Consider the following 19,295-nt stretch of genomic DNA (forward strand, 5'->3'; position numbering starts at 1 on the left):
TCACAAAATAACCCGAATAGGAAAAGAAAACCATTTTCAGACTCTGTTCTCTTTTGATTTCACCGCTAACCAATAAACATAACTGACTTATATCCATATGAATGTTCACAGAGGCAGACAGGGAATACATGGTTAAACATGTATTTCACCATTATGGTTTCCCACATTAAAACTAACCATGTTTAACATGTAACATCAATTAGGACACACTCAGATTTGTTAGATATACTAGATGTCATCTAAAATTACTATCAAAACCTGACGCGCATAAAGCATTCAAACATTTGGCGATATTAGGATCAAACATCTTTTTGATTAGAAATTGAAAAGTATGGTACTTAGCTTCTAATCCTTCCTTAATGATCACACCAATTTTTTGAAGTAGACAAAGTCGTGACTTTATAAATTCAGCTGCACGGATGCACCTGCTAAGCCCCCAATGTTGTGGCAGGAAGCACAGGGACATTTCTGAGGGCAAGTACTCCAGCTTCCATATTGGGAAAGTTAAAACAGGCGTCCTTTATCCATGCCTGAACTATGTAAATGAAAATAAGGGGCTTAACATATATTTGAAGCCCCAGTTCAAGATTAGCTTGCCCTGAGGCAGCCAGCGCTGCACTCAAGGAAAACTCGATCTTGGGACCATCATTCTACGACATGCAAGGTTCATTCCGTTCTGCAATAACAACCGAATGGGGAGTAGGTGTGCTCCTGACAACATTGTGTCATCCCACCCAATCTGATCTCTTCTGCGTTCAATTCCCAATCATCATCTCCTGAACACAAACCCCTGATCCACATATCTGTAGGCCGCTACGACGGTAGCAGCTCCACGATCTGGTGGTGCTCTCTGCTGGCACTATTTATAACAAGGCCCAGTTGGCCCAATGCCCGGCTGCCTTGGATGTCACCATTTAGGGCGCAAGGGTTGTAACTTGCGCCCCCACCCCTTAGACACAAATAGATGCACCTAAATTCCTAGGCCTATATACTGCAATTAAAGGCTTTCTGAACAGAAGGTTCAGTAACACGGTAAGTTCTTTTTAAGAAAAAGCCTTATAGTTGATTATGTCTTTCATCTTACATTTTGTAAAGCTGGATTTGTTTTACATAATTCTTCATTTTCTCTGACTTAATTGACACAGCAAATAAAACGGTTCAGGCCAGGTATTCTCCTTCACCTCCGCCCAGTCCCACTGACTGTGAGAAGAGCCAGCAGGAACCAGTTAGTGCAGCTCTGGAAAGCACGAAAGAGAACCAGCAACCTGAGAGCCAGTCAGCCTCTCACTCACTGAGTGGTAAGAGCCTGTCCAATGGCCAATCACCTACAGGCATACAGGAAATGGTAGCCATATCTTCTGAGTTGGACACTTATGCCATCACCAAGAAGGTTAAAGAAGTATTAACAGACAACAACTTAGGTATTGTATATTTCCCAATAATGTATTTTCAATATAGCTTGTCTGCAAAATTGCATTTTTGTAACATATAAAGTCTGGCAAGTTGTCATATGCATTATGCCAGTTTATTGAAAAAGGTCATTTTTATATTCTGAAATACTGAAATAAAAGTATTTTCGTTCTTCTAAACCAACCCTCTTGACTACTTTGAGGAAATAAGGAAGTGCAAGTGTGGAGTGTGGAAAGTTAATCATATAGTAAACCTTGACGTCAAAAGTATTTGAAGTTCCCATGAAAGTTTACTACTAAAGCTTAAAGCAGAGCAAGGATTCAGAGGGAAAAAGTTTGGAATCAATAAGAATTGGCGGATGGGTTGGTGTTGGGGGAATTGCAAAATAGGGTGCTCCTGTTGTGAATGGTTTATTTATGTTCATAAATTAGGTTCAGAAATTCAGTGCAAAATGATCACTGGCACAACTTTTTCGAGCTAGGAAGCACAGTTCAGTCCGAGGACGCAGCTTGGGAATGATATAAGTTATATTGGCCTTGGCTCAGTGGTAGCATTCTATCTGAGTCAGAAGCTCATGGCTTCCAGCCTCACTCCAGAGGTTTGAGCCATAACCTAAACTGACACTTCAGGACAGAGTGGATACCGCACTGTTAGAGGTACCGTCTTTCAGCAGGAATATTGTATCCGTTTCTGGTACTGTGCTATAGGAAGGACATGAAAGCTTTGGAAAGGCACAGAAGGGAGTTACTAGAATGGTTCAGGCAATGAGGATTTATGGTTAAATGGGTATCTGGAGATGCTAGGGTTGCTCTCCTTAGAGCAGAGAGGAGATCTGAGAGAGGTATTTAAAATCATGAAAGATTTAGATAGAATAAAGAAAAGCTGGTTCCAGTGACTGAAAGGTCAATAACCAGAGGGCACAGATTTTAAGGTAATTGGCAAAAGAACCAGAGACGGTATGAGGAAAATATGTTTTGCTCAACGAGTGATTAGGATCTGGAATGCACTGCCAGATAGGGTGATGGATGCAGGTTCAGTAGTAGCCCTCAAAAAGGATAAATACTTGAAGGAGAAAACATTGTAGGGATGTAGGGATAGAGTTGAGAAGTGGGACTAACTAGATCGCTCTTCAAAAGAGCCGTCACGGACTTGATGGGTCAGGTGGCCTTAGTCTGTGCTGTACTGTTCTATGATTCTATTTGACATTAAACCGCGTGCCATATCCTTCAATAAACATCGCCAAAATAGATTACCTGGCCATTTTCTAATTGTTGTTTGTGAGATTTCGCAGACAAATTGGCTGCTGCATTTTCCCTACATTACAACAGTGACCATAGTTCAAAAATGCTTCATTGGCTGTAAAGCACTTTAGAACATCCTGAGGTTGTAAAAGATGTGTCATAAATGCAAGTTCTTTCTTTGCTAAAAGCTGCACAAAAAATTGAACGATAAACCAATTATGTCGATCTCAGTCTGCTCTCCATTAGATCTCCACTCGTGGGGGCGGGTATGGTAAAAATATCTTTGATTTGGGAATAGACCAGACCAATTCCATCTCTCATTGATCAAAGACAATTGTAGAGAATGTATCCCACCCTCATTACCTTTTATAACTGAGAGAAACTTTCTATGACTACAATTTTTCAGTGTAATTCTTGGATGACAGAATCTAATTCAATAGTAACACTGAGCATTATTTATCTAATTTCAGAAAGTTTCATGGAACCATAATTTTATCTGCCCATTTGACTTTCAAGCAGGAAGGGCTGCTATTGTCAAAATTGTGTGTAATTTCTGTTTTGTGGATACAATCTTCGTTTGAAAAATAATTTGAGTTACTTTGGGGGTAAAATCAATTAACTTTATTTATAAGTATATGCACACGAGTACAATAAAAGTCTTGTGAACCTTGCACATTTCCCGTAAGAGTCTAATTTACTTCCTGTCACACTTACTCTCACTTTTGTTGATATCCCTATTATTATAAGACAATGTATCTTGATGTGGAGCATTACAGTAGACTGTTAGTACACAATGCATATCACGTCATGATCATCCCATCATTTTACAAATACACCTTTGTGCCATTGTTACATCTATTTGGGCCCAGCTTTTGCCTTGGGAATCCATAGCCACATAAATAAAGCTTTGTATGCATTACAGGGAAAATGTTTAATGCTCATCTGTTTACAGTATAGGCTTTTATAGCGAGCATCAAGAAATAGGTAATGTCAAAAAAAGGATTGAACTAATTTGCAGTTTTCCCTTTTGACCAAATACCTGTGGCACAGTGCTTAGTCTTACTAAGCAGCTCTGATTTAATCGTGTTTAAAGCTCAGGTCTTTTATCCACTAGTAGGGAACATACCAATCAGCAAGGAATGAAAATTGCCAATTGGAAGTTGAAAATGAATTAATAAAGGTCAGTCCACAGCCACTGATAAAATTAATAAATCAAATTGTGCAAAATGCGTAAAATATTTTTTGATCCCTTTAACACATTTTCCATTAAAATGAATGTTTGCTGTTGCAAGTAAGTTTTGTGACAAAATAAGCCGTAGGAACAAGGAATTGACTAAATATGTATGCAGTAACCTTTTATCAAAGGACTGTACCTGTGGCTTCTAGAAATGTTTATGGTTTGCAGCAAGTCTGGACAATTGCAGAGCATGTCAAGGATTGCTGTTTGTAAAAGCAAAATACTGCAGGTGCTGGAAATCTGAAACAAAAACAGAAAATGCTGGAAAATCTCAGCAGGTCTAACAGCATCTGTGGAGAGAAAAAAACAGTTAACGTTTCGAGTCCGTATGACTCTTCAGAGCTAAAGAGAAGTAAAAATGGGATGAAATTTATACTGTTTAAGGGGGGTGGAACAAGTGAAGCTGGATAGAGGGCCAGTGATAGGTGGAGGCAAAGGAGAGATTGCCAGAGATGTCATGGACAAAAGGACAAAGGGGTGTTAATGGTAGTGGTACTGGCTAAATGTGCAAGGTTAATGGTAGTGGTACTGGCTAAATGTGCAAGGTTAATGGTAGTGGTACTGGCTAAATGTGCAAGGTTAATGGTAGTGGTACTGGCTAAATGTGCAAGGTTAATGGTAGTGGTACTGGCTAAATGTGCAAGGTTAATGGTAGTGGTACTGGCTAAATGTACAAGGTTAATGGTAGTGGTAGGGGCTAAATGTGCAAGGTTAATGGTAGCGGTACGGGCTAAATGTGCAAGGTTAATGGTAGTGGTACGGGCTAAATGTGTAAGGTTAATGGTAGTGGTACTGGCTAAAGGAGGTGCTGACGGTGGCATTAAGGTCAGAATGTGGTAATAGCAGGACAAGGGTAAGCACTCTGGAAAGAACAACATGAACAAGTGACAGATGGCCCGGGAGGGGACGGTGGTGGGAAAAAAAGATTGAAAATAGGATAAAAGGTAGGGATAAAACAGTGAATAAAAACAAAAATAAATAAGTGGATTAAAAACAATTTAAAAATGAAAAAATTAAAATGAAAAATTAAAATGAAAAAATTAAAATGAATATTGAAAAAAGGGACAAAAAAGGGGTGAGGATGGAAGAGGGAGCTCATGGTCTGAAGTTGTTGAGATCAATGTTACATCTGGAAGGCTGTAAAGTGCCCAATTGGAAGATGAGGTGCTGTTCCTTCAGTTTGCGTTGGGTTTTATTGGGACATTGCAGCAGGCCAAGGACGGACATGTGGGCTTGAGAGCAGGGTGGAGTGTTGAAATGGCAAGCGACAGGGAGGTCTGGGTCATACTTGCAGACAGACTGAAGGTGTTCCACAAAGCGGTCGCCCAGTCTGCGTATAGCCTCTCCAGTGTAGAGGAAACCGCATTGGGAGCAGCGAACACAGCAGAACAAATTGATGGAGGTGCAAGTGGCTTATATTGCTGTTTGTAATCTCTGTCCCCTCCATAACTCCCTGCAGCGATGGAAAAGCACTGAGATTGAGTTAACAGGCCTTATTTTTAGAAAATTTAAGTTTTTTGTATAAATTCTGAGCTCCAAGTTTTACTGAGATAACTTGCCTGCTTAAAAGAAAATTCAAGGGGGTGCTTACCGTGTTTTATGTTACATGTTCCAAATGAAACTTTTCACTTTGAATTACAGCAGCTACATTTATTTACAATAAAGTTATATTGGAAGGGGAATGGTGGATAAAAGATCTGAGCTTAAACACGGTTAACTCAGAGCTGCCTAGTAAGACTAAACACTGTGCCACAGGTATTTGGTCAAGAAGTTAAAATGCAAATTAGTTCAATCTTTTCTTGATGTTATCTATTTCTTAATGCTCGCTATAAAAGCCCATACTACAAACAGATAGGCATTAAAGAGTTCCTCTGCATTGCATGCAGAGCTTTACTTATGTGCTGTGGTATTTGTTTATCCACCTGCATCTGCTAAGAGAAGTGGTTTTATTTATTTTCCAGGGGCCAATAAGAAACAGTTTCTCGGAGGGGAATTCTTACCACTTTTCAGTGAAGATGTGTGCAGAGCCTCACTGCCACACAGCAGCATTGTCCTTGCAACCAGCATAACCTCTGACCCTCCATTAACAATGTCGTGGGGCAACTATTGCACAGACCTCTTGTAACACTCTCCCCACCACTCTTTTCTAATAAATACAGTGTAGTGAGCAACCCCATGTGAGATTTGCCAGTATAAAATATATTTTGTGGCACCCCCATCACATTTTCAGACACTTTGCATTCTACATAGAAATTTCTGTCATACTTTTAAAACATTTTATGTAATATATATATACATATAAAATAAACAGAAATAAAACCTGATGGTTCAGGGCAGCTCCCCAACAGCAGAAAATGCTCTCTAAATGATCTTATGCCTCAGTAATTAGGGACAAAGGAGCAGGAGTAGGCCATTTGGCCCCTCGAGCCTGCTCCGCCATTCATTCAGATTATGGCTGACCTTCCACTTCAATGCCATTTTTACTGCACTATCCCCATATGTCTTGATACCTTTAATATCTCCAATGAACCAAAGGCCTTGTATTATATGATGCAATGCTTTTGCCCGCATTAATCCTCCAACTTAGCATGAGCAATCTCATTGGAAATCGGAGATTTTTAAAATTTATATCCAGTGTGTTTTTAGTATGTTATGCCTTTTTGAGAATGGCAGTGTAACTGTTAATATTATATTTCATTGATCTTTAATTCTCTTTAAAATGTTATTTGAAGCTGGCTGTCCTGTGTGTTTTTCCTAAAGGCCAAAGACTGTTTGGAGAGAGCATTTTAGGACTGACCCAAGGCTCTGTCTCAGATTTACTTTCACGGCCTAAACCCTGGCACAAGCTTAGCCTGAAGGGGAGAGAACCATTTGTCCGCATGCAACTGTGGTTAAATGATCCTTTCAACGTGGAGAAATTGAGAGACATGAAGAAAATAGAAAAAAAAGGTAAATAAACTCCAAAAACTAAATTTGACTTTGTGCACAAATTGGTGAGTTAAATCTCAAGACTACTTTTTCTTTCTTTATTTCTAAATACATTGTGTAACTAGAATCAGCTCTGAACCGAATCAAAGAGCTGATTCAGATGTATTCTTTTTCCCATGGAGCTTTTCGGCCCGATCCTAATCACTTGGGTTCACATGGACTTTCCAAAATGCACATCCGGTCATGCATTCCCATTCCTAGTCTTTACTGCAGATGTACAATGTTGCCACATTGCAATGCAATAAGTCAGGCCATTCAGCTTATCTTGATTTGTCAATCAGTAAAGGCTCCACAACGTCTCCTCCCCCACGTGTCTCTGCAAGGCTCCACTTTAGCAGTTAACAAACATGTTGCGTTGTGGATTTCCCATATCAGCGGGTGGAAGAGATTGGTAGGTTTTACTTCAGTTTATTCCTCTCAGCAGAGGAACACATATGCAAACAGTTGAGTGAGCATCTCACCTCTGTCCTTTCAGTCTGTTCTGGATTGAGGTTGAAACCATTGTTTCTGGGCTCCAAAAGCCCCTTCAAAGTCCTGACATTTTTTTTTGCCCTGTCCTTGATTTCCCCAGGATTAAGAGGTCCCTCCATGGAGGTTCTCACTGCTTCTGGTAGCTGTTATTTTTTATGCACTTAAGCACTTTTAATTTTAGTTGGGCTTTTTTTGTCTGGGGGTGGGGTGGGGGTGGGGACTGGTGGTTTTGAGATTTGTAGCTAGAAATTTATTTTCTAGATATGAATTGCCTCTTCTGTATGTTCAAACCTGGAAAAAAAGCAAATCAATAAGCCACATAAAGGGAACAAACATGGGCATTGGGCAATGATAGCAGAGAGACCAACTCCACTGAAGTTTTGTCCCAAATTGAACCTCCACTTTGTGTTGTGCTGGCTGGGGGCTGCAGAGAAATTAGAATTGGCTCTGTTTTAGGGAGAGGTCCCATCTGCCCTCGCGGGTAGATGTAAAAGACCCTATGGCATTATTTCGAAGAAGGGCAGGAGAGTTATCCCCAGTGTCCTGGACATGTTTATCACTGGAATATCTAGTCGTTATCATATTGCTCTGCGGGAGTTTGCTGTGCGCAAATTGGCTTCCACATTTCTTGCATTACAAAAGTGATTACGTTTTCAAAAGTCTTTCATTGGCTGTAAAGTGCTTTGAGACGTCCAATGGCCATGAAGGATGCTCTGTAAGTGCAAGTCTATCTGTGTCAGAGAGAGAGGAAAATCAGCCTGAATTCCAGCACCTGACTGCTCTCCAGGGCTTTCATTCTGGATGCTGACCGGCACCATCCAGCACCCAATAAGGAATCAATGTCTCATGGAGAAGAAGGGAAGGGAGAATATTAACAAAAGGAGGTGTATTTTTTATATGTTTAGCTGCTGTTTTAGTCAATGGATTCCACATTTAGTAAGTTCTGTTTTTGGTGGATATCTTATGGTCAGCAGACTTCCAAAGAATATGTTTGGGGCTAAATCAGCCTTTTACCATGTGATTTGAACTGCAGGATATTGGGGTTTATTTCCCCATGGCATTGCGCAAGGTCCCGGAGAATATGGTTGCTCTCTTAACTGATATTCTGTGTGTTGCTCCTCTTCCTGTGTTTCTTATCTTCTCTCTTCCTTTCCCTTCTATTTATCCTACCTCTCTCAACTCTTCTGACTTCTCTCTGAGTCCTCTTTTCTCTCTTTTCTTTTGCGAGACTTGACATGCTGTGGCAAAGAAAGGAGATTCCAAGAACTGACGGCTATACTTGAGATGAGGATGCAGGAAAAATTTGGCCAACCATTTCCCTTTCCTACCCATTTCCCACTAATAGGCTTTGTTTGCTTTATGTTCGATTTATTTGTTTTTTCAATTTAATCAAAATAGAATAAAAAGTCCCATTTCTTCTTTGTGTCACACAGGTGTTAGCAATTCGGAGCTTTTTCTCACAGATGGAAGGAATTAGCAGTTGGTTTTTCTAACTAACACCCAAGGATGGATGAGTAATTTGCTGGCTTCAAAGTTCATTTGGTTTTTCTGAGATTTGAATGAAGTCTCTGTCTCCGTCTGTCTCACACTCTCTCTCCCTAGTCTCTCTCTAGTCTCTCTCTCTCTCTCTCTCTAGTCTCTCTCTCTCTCTAGTCTCTCTCCCTCTCTAGTCTGTCTCTCTCTCTCTCTCATCTCTCTCTCTCTCTCTCTACTCCCTCTCGTCTCTAGTCTCTCTGTGTCTTCTCATCTCTCTCTAATCCCTCATTTTCCCCCTCTAATCCCCCTCTTGTCCCTCCCTAATCCCCCTCTCATCCCTCCCTAATCCCCCTTCCCCTCGCCCTCTCTGACCCCCCTCGCCCCCTCTGATCCCCCCCTCCCCCTCGCCCTCTCTGATTCCCTTCCCCCTCCCTCTCTGATCCTCCCTCCCTCGCCCTCTCCAATCCTCCCTCCCTCGCCCTCTCTAATCCTCCCTCCCTCATCCTCTCTAATCATCCCTCCCTCGCCCTCCCTATCCCTACATCCTCTTGCCTTTTCTAACCTCCCCCTCCCTCCCTCTCCCTCTCTAATTTCCTTCCCTCCCTATCTGTTAGGATTCAAAATGCAACCCTGTTATCAATATAGGACCCCAATTTACATGGACTAATGGCATCCCACATATATTTGGAAGATAAAAGCAAAATACTGCGGATGCTGGAAATCTGAAACAAAAACAAAAATTGCTGGAAAAACTCAGCAAATCTGAAAGCATCTACGGAGAGGAACACAGTTAACGTTTCGAGTCTGAATGACTCTTCATCAGACCTAAGGAGAAATAGAAATGAGGTGAAATATAAGCTGGTTGAGGGGGTTGGGACAGGTCGAGCTGGATAGAGGGCCAGTGATAGGTGGAGGCAAAGAAGAGATTGCCAAAGATGTCATAGGCAAAAGGACAAAGGGGTGTTGACGGTGGTGATATCATCTAAGGAATGTGCTAATGGTGAGGGAGAGGGATTTGATATTCCTCTTTGCCTCCACCTATCACTGGCCCTCTATCCAGCTCTAACTGTCCCACCCCCCTCAACCAGTTTATATTTCATCTCATTTCTATTTCTCCTTAGTTCTGATGAGGAGTCATACGGACTCAAAACGTTAACTGTGTTCCTCTCCGCAGATGCTTTCAGACCTGCTGAGTTTTTCCAGCTATTTTTGTTTTTATATCTGGAAGATGCCTGACTGCCAGTCTCAAGGACGGAAACCAGGAGGTTCACATAAACAGGGCATTAAGTTCTGCAGTGCCAGATTAATCGCGCTACTGCTCTCTTCCACCTCCCAGGGGGTGAAATTCAGCTCCTATATCTGTTATTCTCTCTGCCTTTCACTTTGCCTCTGTCTCATAGCTGTTGGAAGTTAGAATATTTGGGGCTAATTTTCACCTTAGCTACTAGAGTTAATTTTCAACTTAACTACTATAACTGATTTCAGTGGATGGGAAAATGGTGCGGTGTCTATAACAAACACCTGACCCACCACAGTGGTTTTCTTCTCCAGTGGTAAATTGAAAATGACCCCCTGCGTCTTGCAGGTGTATGTGATTAGCAATGACCTTTTCTGTCAACAACACAACGGAAAAAAACCTGGTGCTTTTTAAAGAAAATTTGAAATTACATTACATTTCTTCCTTTTTTTCCTTCTCTCATCCCCTCTTCCTTCCCTCCTGTGCTAAATATATCTCAGAGACGTTTTGCATGATTTACAGAAAGCCAGATGCCAAATTGCCCAATCTCAGGGTCACGTACTCAATATAAAATAACAGCAATTTTTGGCAGAGATTTTGACGCCCTTATCCTTGAAAATGTTTATTACGGCTACTTACCAGTTTTCAATGAAACTGGCTCCCTCACAGAGCAAATGTAATTTATATTAGATGTGGTTAATATCTCAGTGAAGCAGATTGTATATTTTTGTCTGTACAGAAACCTTGCTGTCTGTACAGAAACCTTGCACATCACTTGTCCATCACAACTCATGTTAAATTAGACTCAAATTTCGTGTTCAGTAAAGTGCAATAAATCAGAATTGAACAGTTAGAAAACATACCAATCAGCAAGTGACAAGCAATCTTGAACTCTCACTAGCTTAAAAAAAACTTGGTACTGAAAACAATGTTTGTAACATTAAAAAGTCCTTGGAAATTTATAAGGAAATTATTAAACTTACTCACATTTTCAGTGTGGGACATGTCTCCCAACTATCCTGTTTCTCAGGGGCCTGCGTCTATGCAAGAAGCCTGAGCTTTGATTGTGGAAATTTCCAGACCCATGACTATTAGTCGAAGATACTAAAACAAGACTGCTGCAGCTCCCAGCGTAGTCTGTTAAATCTAAAGTACATGCATGATTGAATTCGGGATTAGCTATTTACTGAGCATGCCAATTCTGAATAAAGCTCTTCAACTAAAAATATTTTACCAACGGTTTTTATGTAAATATGCTAAATGTTGGATATTTGATAAATAATGAAAGATGTGAATAAGAGAAGAGTCAACCAAAGTTTTATGTGTTAATGGTTTTTGACTCAGATTAGAGTCCCAGACCTTAGGCAGATGGATAGTAAAGAGCCCCTCCCCATATTTAATGAAGCTATTATTTCAATTGTAGCAAGTGCATTGGTGTTGACCTGATTCGTCATCTGTCAACAGTGGACAATAAAACCATTATAGAATGTAACAAGAAACTTTAGTCCCAGACGCCCACTGGAGGATTTGGAGTGTAACTTGTTGGTTGAGCTTTGCATACTGGGCTTTTTAAACGATTAAACTGCAATAACAGTACAGCAGAGTCCCGCTGCCAGATCTAGGACACTGGTCTCTGTGATTCCCACAAGGGTTTTATTACTTTTACAGGCAAAACTGGGCTGCGTAACATAAAGCTGTGGTTTCTATCCATTCCTATTTTCTATCTAGCACAGTCTTAAGCAAAGGCAGCCCCAGGCTTCATACTTCTATCAATCGTAATTCAATGTAAATACCCATCTCTTAGTGTCACTTTAGATCACTTAAAAAGGGCTCCATTGCTGTGGTATAGGAAAAAAACAGGAAGTTTGAAAAATAGGAGATACTTGCATTTATATGGTGCTTTTGATGGCCACCAGGCATCTCAAAACTCTTCACAGCCAATGAAGTATTTTTGATGCGCAGTCTGCAGTCACTGTTGTAATGTAGGAAACGCAGTTGCCAATATGCATACAATGCAAACAGCGATGCGGTAATCCGACAAGATAATCTGTTTTTTGTAACGTTGATTGAGAGGACACCAGGGATAACTCCTCTGCTCCTTTTCAAAGTAGTGCCATGGTATCTTTCACATCCACCCCAGCAGGCAGATGGGGCCTCGGTTTCATGTTTCATCGGAAAGAGAGCTCTTTTGACAGTGTGACACTCCCTCAGTACTGAAGTACTCACTATTGGAGTGTCAGCCTTGATTTTCATGCTCAAACCCGGGGGTGGGACTGGAACCCAGAATCTTATGACTCAGGTGAGAGTGCTACCAACTCAACTATGGCTGACACTTTGCAACATTGGTTAAGTATATGGGATTGAACTGCTCCAACTATCTGGTGGGCTGAATACATTTTAAGTGGTAGTTGATTCCTATGGTTATGGCAAATGGTTAGTGCCATTTTTCTGATATAAGCAACTCCCTCTGATAAGTGCGGACGGTGTCAGTGGTTGGGCTATTTATTTATCTATCTACATTTATCCAGTAGAAAGAAAGGCTTGTAAATTCCTGGCAGGAATCCCTGTCTGTAAGGGTCAGACAGCATCTCGCAAACTTCCTTTCTGGAAAGATGTACTCCTCCTCCACCTCTATACCCCTCTCCCTGGCACCATTATAAAATTTGATTCACCATGAGCAATGCGGGGGCAAATTTTCCAGGGTTTGTGTGCATAAAATGAATTGATAATGCTTTTATTGAATAGAATCATAGAAGAGTTACAGCAAAGAAAAAGGCCCATTCAGCCCATTGTGTCTCCACCAGTTCTCTGTGAGAGCTACTCGGCTAGTCCCATTCCTCTGCCTTTTTCTCAGAGCCCTGAAAATCTTTTCTCTTCATTTTCAATCATATTCAATTCCCTTTCAAAATTGAATCTACCTCTCCCACACTCTCAAGCAGTGCATTCCAGACCCTAGCCACTCACTGCATAAAAAAGGTTTTCCTCATGTTACGTCTGGTTCTTTTACTAATCACCTTAGGTTAGTGCCTTCTGCACCATCCCCCAGTTCATTGAAATCAAGAAAATGCTGTAACGGTAGCACCTATTCTTCCTCGCTCCAGATTAAGATGATGTTAGTGTTAGCTTGTTAGTGAAGTGAAAATGCCTTTTCTCTCTTTCCCCACTCACCAGCAACCCCCTCTTCACCACCCCCCCTGCCCCACCAAAACTTAAGTGCTGACCAAACCTAACCTTTCTTCGTGGTCTTGTCACTTAGTCTTCACTCTCACTCTGTGCCCCACTCTGTTCCTCATGCCATGATTTAAGACTGTTATTCTTCACTATTATAGATCTTTAGACCATGGTCTCCCATTCTGCCTGGTGCTCCTTGCCTACTTCTTCAGCCATTCCCGAGTTCTTACTAATTCTTTTGTGTCCTAACTGAGAGAGATGGGGGGTAGGATTTGAGAAGAGACTAGAGACAGATGAGGAAGAGAAGAGCTCAAGGGGATTGACGAGAAAGAGCCAGAGATCATGCAAGAAAAACAATTTTGAGGGAGATGGGAAAGTGAGGGAATGTGGGGGGGAGGGAGAGAAATGGGATGAGATCAGAAAGGAAAGTGATAGTGAGCAGAGAAAGAACGAATAGAGGAACGGGGAAAAAACCACAATCCTCTCCCAAACACTTCCAGATCCCAAACCACGGAAACTCATTGCGCTTCTCAACAACATTTTTCAGATCCTGTGACCCCTGGCCTCCATCCTTTCCCTGCCATCAGTCACCTCTCTCTCCAGTCCAACTGCCCACACTCTACCACATTTTTCTACTCCTACCCTGAACATCATTGCCTTTCCATTCCTTACATGTGTGTTAACAAGAAGTGGCTGAGGACACTGGTCACAGCAAGACTGTGGGCCCTGCTTACATCACGGCTGTACTAAAGACTGAAGTCTTTTGCTCCAGAACTGGCTGTGCTTCTAGCCAAGCTGTTCCTATACAGCTATAACACTAGCATCTACCCAACAATATGGAAAATTGACCAGGTATGTCCTGTTTATAAAAAGCAGGACAGGTCAAATCTGGCCAATTACCACCCCATCAGTCTATTCTCAATCATTAGCAAAGTTATGGAAGGTGTAATTGACAGTGTTATCAAGCAGTACTTACTCTCCAGTAACCTGGTCATTGGTGCTCAGTTTGGGTTCCACTAGGACCACTCAGCTTCAGACCTCATTGTAGCCTTGATCCAACCATGGACAAAAGAGTTGAATTCCAGAGGTTAGTTGAGAGGGACTGCCTTTGACATCAAGGCAGCCTTTGACCGGGTCTGCCATGAAGGAACCCTCGCAAAATTGAGGACAATGGGAATCTGGGGCAATCTCTCCACTGGCTGGAGCTTTGCCTAGCAGAAAGGAAGACGATTGTGTTTTTGGAGGCCAATCATCTCAACCCCAGGATGTCACTGCAGGAGTCCCTCAGGGTAGTGTCCTAGGTCTAACCATCTTCAGCTGTTTCATCAGTAATCTTCCTTGCATCATAAGGGCAGAAGTAGGAATGTTCGCTGATGATTCTACTGTGTTCTGTTCCGTTCATAACTGAGATAACGAAGGAATCAATGCCTGAATGCAGCAAGACCTGGAATACACTCAGGCTTGGGCTGATAAATAGGTAACATTCACGCCACACAAATGCCTAACAATGACCGTCTCCAATAAGAAAATCTAACCACTTCCCCATGACACCCAATAGCATTACTATTGCCAAATCCTGCACCATTGACATCCTGGGGGGCTGCCATTGAACAGAAAGTTGACTGGACCAGCCACATAAATACTGTGGCTACAAGAGCAGCGCAAGAGGCTGGGTATTTTGTGGAGAGTAAATCATCTCCTGACTCCCAAAGTCCTTCTACCATCTATAAGGCACAAGTCAGATGTGTGATGAAATATTCTCCTCTTGCCTGAATGAATGCAGCTCCAACAACACTCAACAAGCACAACATCATCCAGGACAAAGCAGCCTGCTTGATTGGCACCCCATCCACCACCTTAAACGTTCACTTGCTCCCTAATTGGCGCACAGTGGCGGCAGTGAATACCATATATAAGATGCATTGCAGTAACTCACCAAGGCTCCTTCGACAGCACCTTCCAAACCCATGACCTCTACTTTCTAGAAGGACCAGGGCAGCAGGTACATGAGAACACCACCACCTACAAGTTCCCCTCCAATCCACTCACCATCCTGATCTGAAACTATATCACCGTTCCTTCACTGTCACTGGGTCAAAATCTTGGAACACCCTTCCTAACAGCACTGTGGGTGTACCTACACCTCATGGACTGCTGCAGTTCAAGATGGTGACTCGCCACCATCTTCTCTAGGGCAATTAGGGATGAGCAATAAATACTGGTCTTGCCAGCGACACTCACATCCCATGTGAGAAAATAAACATATCATTCCATCTTACTAACTTTTGCACCAAGCACCTAATCCCACTCTCTCCTCCCAACTTTTCCAGCTGAACCACAAAATACTGTTAAGTCCCGGAATAATGTTCAATAAAAACAAGATTTTATGTTTTCCATCTATGCAATTCAGTGGCCCTGCCATTAAAATATCCACCTTCTGGCCTAACGCCACCTTATTGTAAAGCAGCATGACCTAGAATAGTGGCTGCCCCAAAATGGCTAAGCCCGGGGACCACCTGAATATTGAGTGAGCTGTGTGCATTTACTGGACGCCCACAGACTGATTGATTGACAGCAAATCACTATTGGATTTTAGATCACATCACAAATGATGATATGGGCAGTGGTCAGCAAGGGGACGTTGAGGGAGCCGATCGGGGAGGAGACAATCAAGACCGGAAGCAATCAGGAAGGAGGGGGAAGTGAATGCTAGGGAGGGGGCTGAACGTTAATTGCACTAATTGTTTTTTTGTTTACTTTTCCTCAGCATATCTGAAGCGCAGATACGGATTAATAAATGGTGGATCTGATAGCGATTCTCCCAGCACCCAGTCAGAATCAGCCAGTCCTGGCATTCAACACCAAGTATTCCACCATTACCAGGTTAAAAAGCCCAGGGTGGTGCTTGCTCCTGAGGAGAAAGAGGCCCTAAAGAAAGCCTATCAATTAGAGCCATACCCTTCCCAGCAGACCATCGAGGCCCTGGCCTCTCAACTGAACCGTAAGACGAACACAGTTATCAATTGGTTCCATAACTACAGGTTAGTACAGCAACATTAAGGGCTTTTAAACAAATTTACATGATCTGTTTTTATATCTTTGAAAAAGTTTGCAAATTATGACCAAACTTCCTCAGATTTTTATTTTGCTTATCAGCTAAAATGTTTAATTTTGGCTTGAGAGATCCAAGTGCTTTTTTTTTAATACTGCCCTTGTGCATATGTGCAATAAATATCACTTGTGGCTCTTGGGCATGTTCTCGCACTGTGTAGTTTACCTGCCTGTAATAGTAATCTAGTTTAACTTTGAATTACGGATCCAGAAAGAAACTGCAGATGGGAAAATGCAGCTCTGAAGTGAACTGTTGATCTCCTCGGGTCAGGTGGGGCGTGGTTGGGATGCTGGGCAGGCAATCCTGTGCAATGTAAGGAAAGAGTTCCATAAGATCAAACACCAAATTCATATAAATATACTGCCTTACACAACCATGTGTAGGTCAAGGAAGAGCGCTATTACCCCTGAAGAGAAATACCTTGGTTTCTCAATTTTAAAAAGGGCTAAAGGCCCCAGAACCACAGTGCAAGATGTCATTCGCATTGAAAAGAGGAAAGGTGAGTTTGGAAGGGTATGAAACATTCTCTACCTGGATTTTGCAGTCGGTGGACTTGGAATGGCAATCGCTGTTCACGTCACTGACAGCTGCCCAGGATGTTTTCACCAGCTTCAGACTTGTTCTTCTTTGGAGTCTGTTTCAAACCAGAATCGGGGGAAGAGACAGCAAAGCCCTTCAGCCAATCTCATTGGAAAATCCTCACTGAAACCTAATGGAGGCCTTTAAAACAGGGAGCGGTTTTGATAGAGCGGATACAGAGAGAATGTTTCCTCTTGTGGGGAAAAGCATATCAATATATGATAATCACCAAGAAATGCAGTAGGGAATATTGAAGAAAACGTCCTTTAGTGGCGAGAATGTGGAGCTCGCTACCATGGAGGGTAGCTGAAGCAAACAGTATCGATCTATCTAAGAGGAAGCTAGACAAGCATTTGAGGGAGAAGGGAGTACTGTAGATGGCTGCGATGGTGGATTTAGGTGAGGAAAGATGTGAGGAGACTCAAGTGGAACCTAAATACCAGCACGAACTGCTTGGCCAAATGGTCTATTTGTATGCTGTGTCATCCTACAATACGAAACACTCAGAAACCAGGAAATGTAAATTTCATTTGAGTCGTGTATAAAATTGAAATAAAGATTAGAATTGGGGATTCAGGTCAAGGGAGATGAGAGAATGACAGAGAAAGTAAAATCATGATTGTTTTTAAAATTATAACACTAATTTGCTTTTGAGGGAATGATACTGCACACGTTTAAAATGAATTCTTCACAGCCAGAGGGGTCGGTCATCGGTAATTATCACATATTGTGCCATTAAAAGCTCACTTACTCCTTAATTTGCCAGCCCTAACGTTTGCAACCGTTTGGGGAACTAATGGGCAAGTACATGCCCTTGCTATCCTTGCAACCGTTTCAGTGGCGAGGCTATCACCAGCGCTGTTAAAGCACACCCTGTGAAGGAGCAGGAGATCTCTGGCAGTTACTTCTGGATTTTTGCATCTAACCGTGCATGTACGGATACCAGAGGTTACTGTCTGGTATGATGGTAAGCGTTGTTAGCCTCATTGTTATTCTTAACCTACAATCCAGCCATTGTGTACCCCACTCTCCGTAGCGGTAAATTTGCCAAAATGAACCCCATCGCATTTGAATAGAACTTTTAATTGGGGCAAATTTCCAAGCTTGTAGTTACTGATGAGTCTGATCAGTCTGCTTCTCGCCTTTAGATAGTATAGGCACACGGCGTCCATGAAAATTAATAGACAGAAAATTGTGAGCAGTGCTTTCCTAGTTTCCCAAAATGTACAACCTCCACACAAAAAAAAACCTCGCTTAGTGCCACAAACTCTGGAAGATTCACCTGAAAATGTTAATACATCTCCTAATATTCTGGATGCACAAATATCCCTATATGATGTAAGATACGTAACTTGTAACACTGCATGATGGGCAAAAATGTTATTGTTGCCTTTGAAGCTTGTGCCATGTTCTGATCTTCAGGTGAATGTGTGATGAGAATTTAAATGTGCTTTAATTGAAGCTTTTGCGGAATGAATTTTATGTTCACAAGTCTGAAAAATTCTCTGGTTGTATTTGAAGATCAATGTAAAAAGAGTCTCTAATTTTGACTGATCATCTTTAAAAAGTGAATTGCATATTGCATTGTAAAATGTTAATAGTTTAAGTTCAGTGAGAAACTTCAAATGTGTGCGCATAATGGATCTTAGAAATCTTTGACCTAAACAGTTGTCAATTTCTGATGGGTAAGGTGGAACAGTGCAAAAATATATTTGATAATCAAATTCAATTACATTGTACATGTTTTCCATCTGCTAACCTTCCAACAGATACGTGGGGCTTGACTTTCAAGGGATGCAGGGTTGGGACCTGGTGCAGGCAGGATTTCAAAATCACATTCCAGAATTCATCTCAGGATCCCGATGTCTCCAGGACACTTTGCAATTTTCAAAGGGCTGGTGCTTTGCGGTTAGACAGGGGGTTGGGGTGGGGGCTGCTGGGAAACATGGTCGTTGCCAAATACTAGCTCCTTTAAGGTCCTTAAACGTCCTGTCTGTCGGAGACCGCAATTTGCAATGTTTTTTCAGACGAATCCAAATGATCTTGTACACGCTAATGCCCTGCTGCCGGGTTTGCTGTAGGCACAAGTAAGTTTCTTTGTAGTTGATATTTATTCAGCTGCGCGAGGCCAAAAAGCACTGGCATGAGAGCTGCTCCTTACCTTGTCTTCCATGGGCACTTTCCACCATGTTTGACCTCCTGGCCATCTGATGAGCTGCCTGTTCTAATCAGTAAGGTAGCTGCAGTCCCCAGTCTGGCTGCTGTCTGCCCTGGCCGCTGGTGCCAGGCCAGCAACTCCTGCCTCTCTGGAGGTGCTTGGCGCCACTGATTGGACGCCGAGCTTGCCTCCTGACCAATTAGGCCAGTTGCACT

General features: G+C 42.0%; 1 protein-coding gene across 1 annotated transcript in view; it reads left to right on the forward strand.

Annotated features, from left to right (window-relative positions):
• cux2b (cut-like homeobox 2b) overlaps positions 1-19,295 on the forward strand; it is a 327,181-nt gene that overhangs the window by 302,411 nt on the left and 5,475 nt on the right. Inside the window, exons 18-20 of the mRNA XM_078554213.1 lie at positions 1,146-1,421; positions 6,649-6,837; positions 15,999-16,272. Of these exons, the coding sequence (XP_078410339.1) occupies positions 1,146-1,421; positions 6,649-6,837; positions 15,999-16,272 (739 nt within the window). The remainder of the gene's footprint in view (positions 1-1,145; positions 1,422-6,648; positions 6,838-15,998; positions 16,273-19,295) is intronic.

The sequence above is a fragment of the Cetorhinus maximus genome, chromosome 12, assembly GCF_964194155.1.
Source record: "Cetorhinus maximus chromosome 12, sCetMax3.hap1.1, whole genome shotgun sequence".
Classification (NCBI taxonomy): Eukaryota; Metazoa; Chordata; class Chondrichthyes; order Lamniformes; family Cetorhinidae; genus Cetorhinus; species Cetorhinus maximus.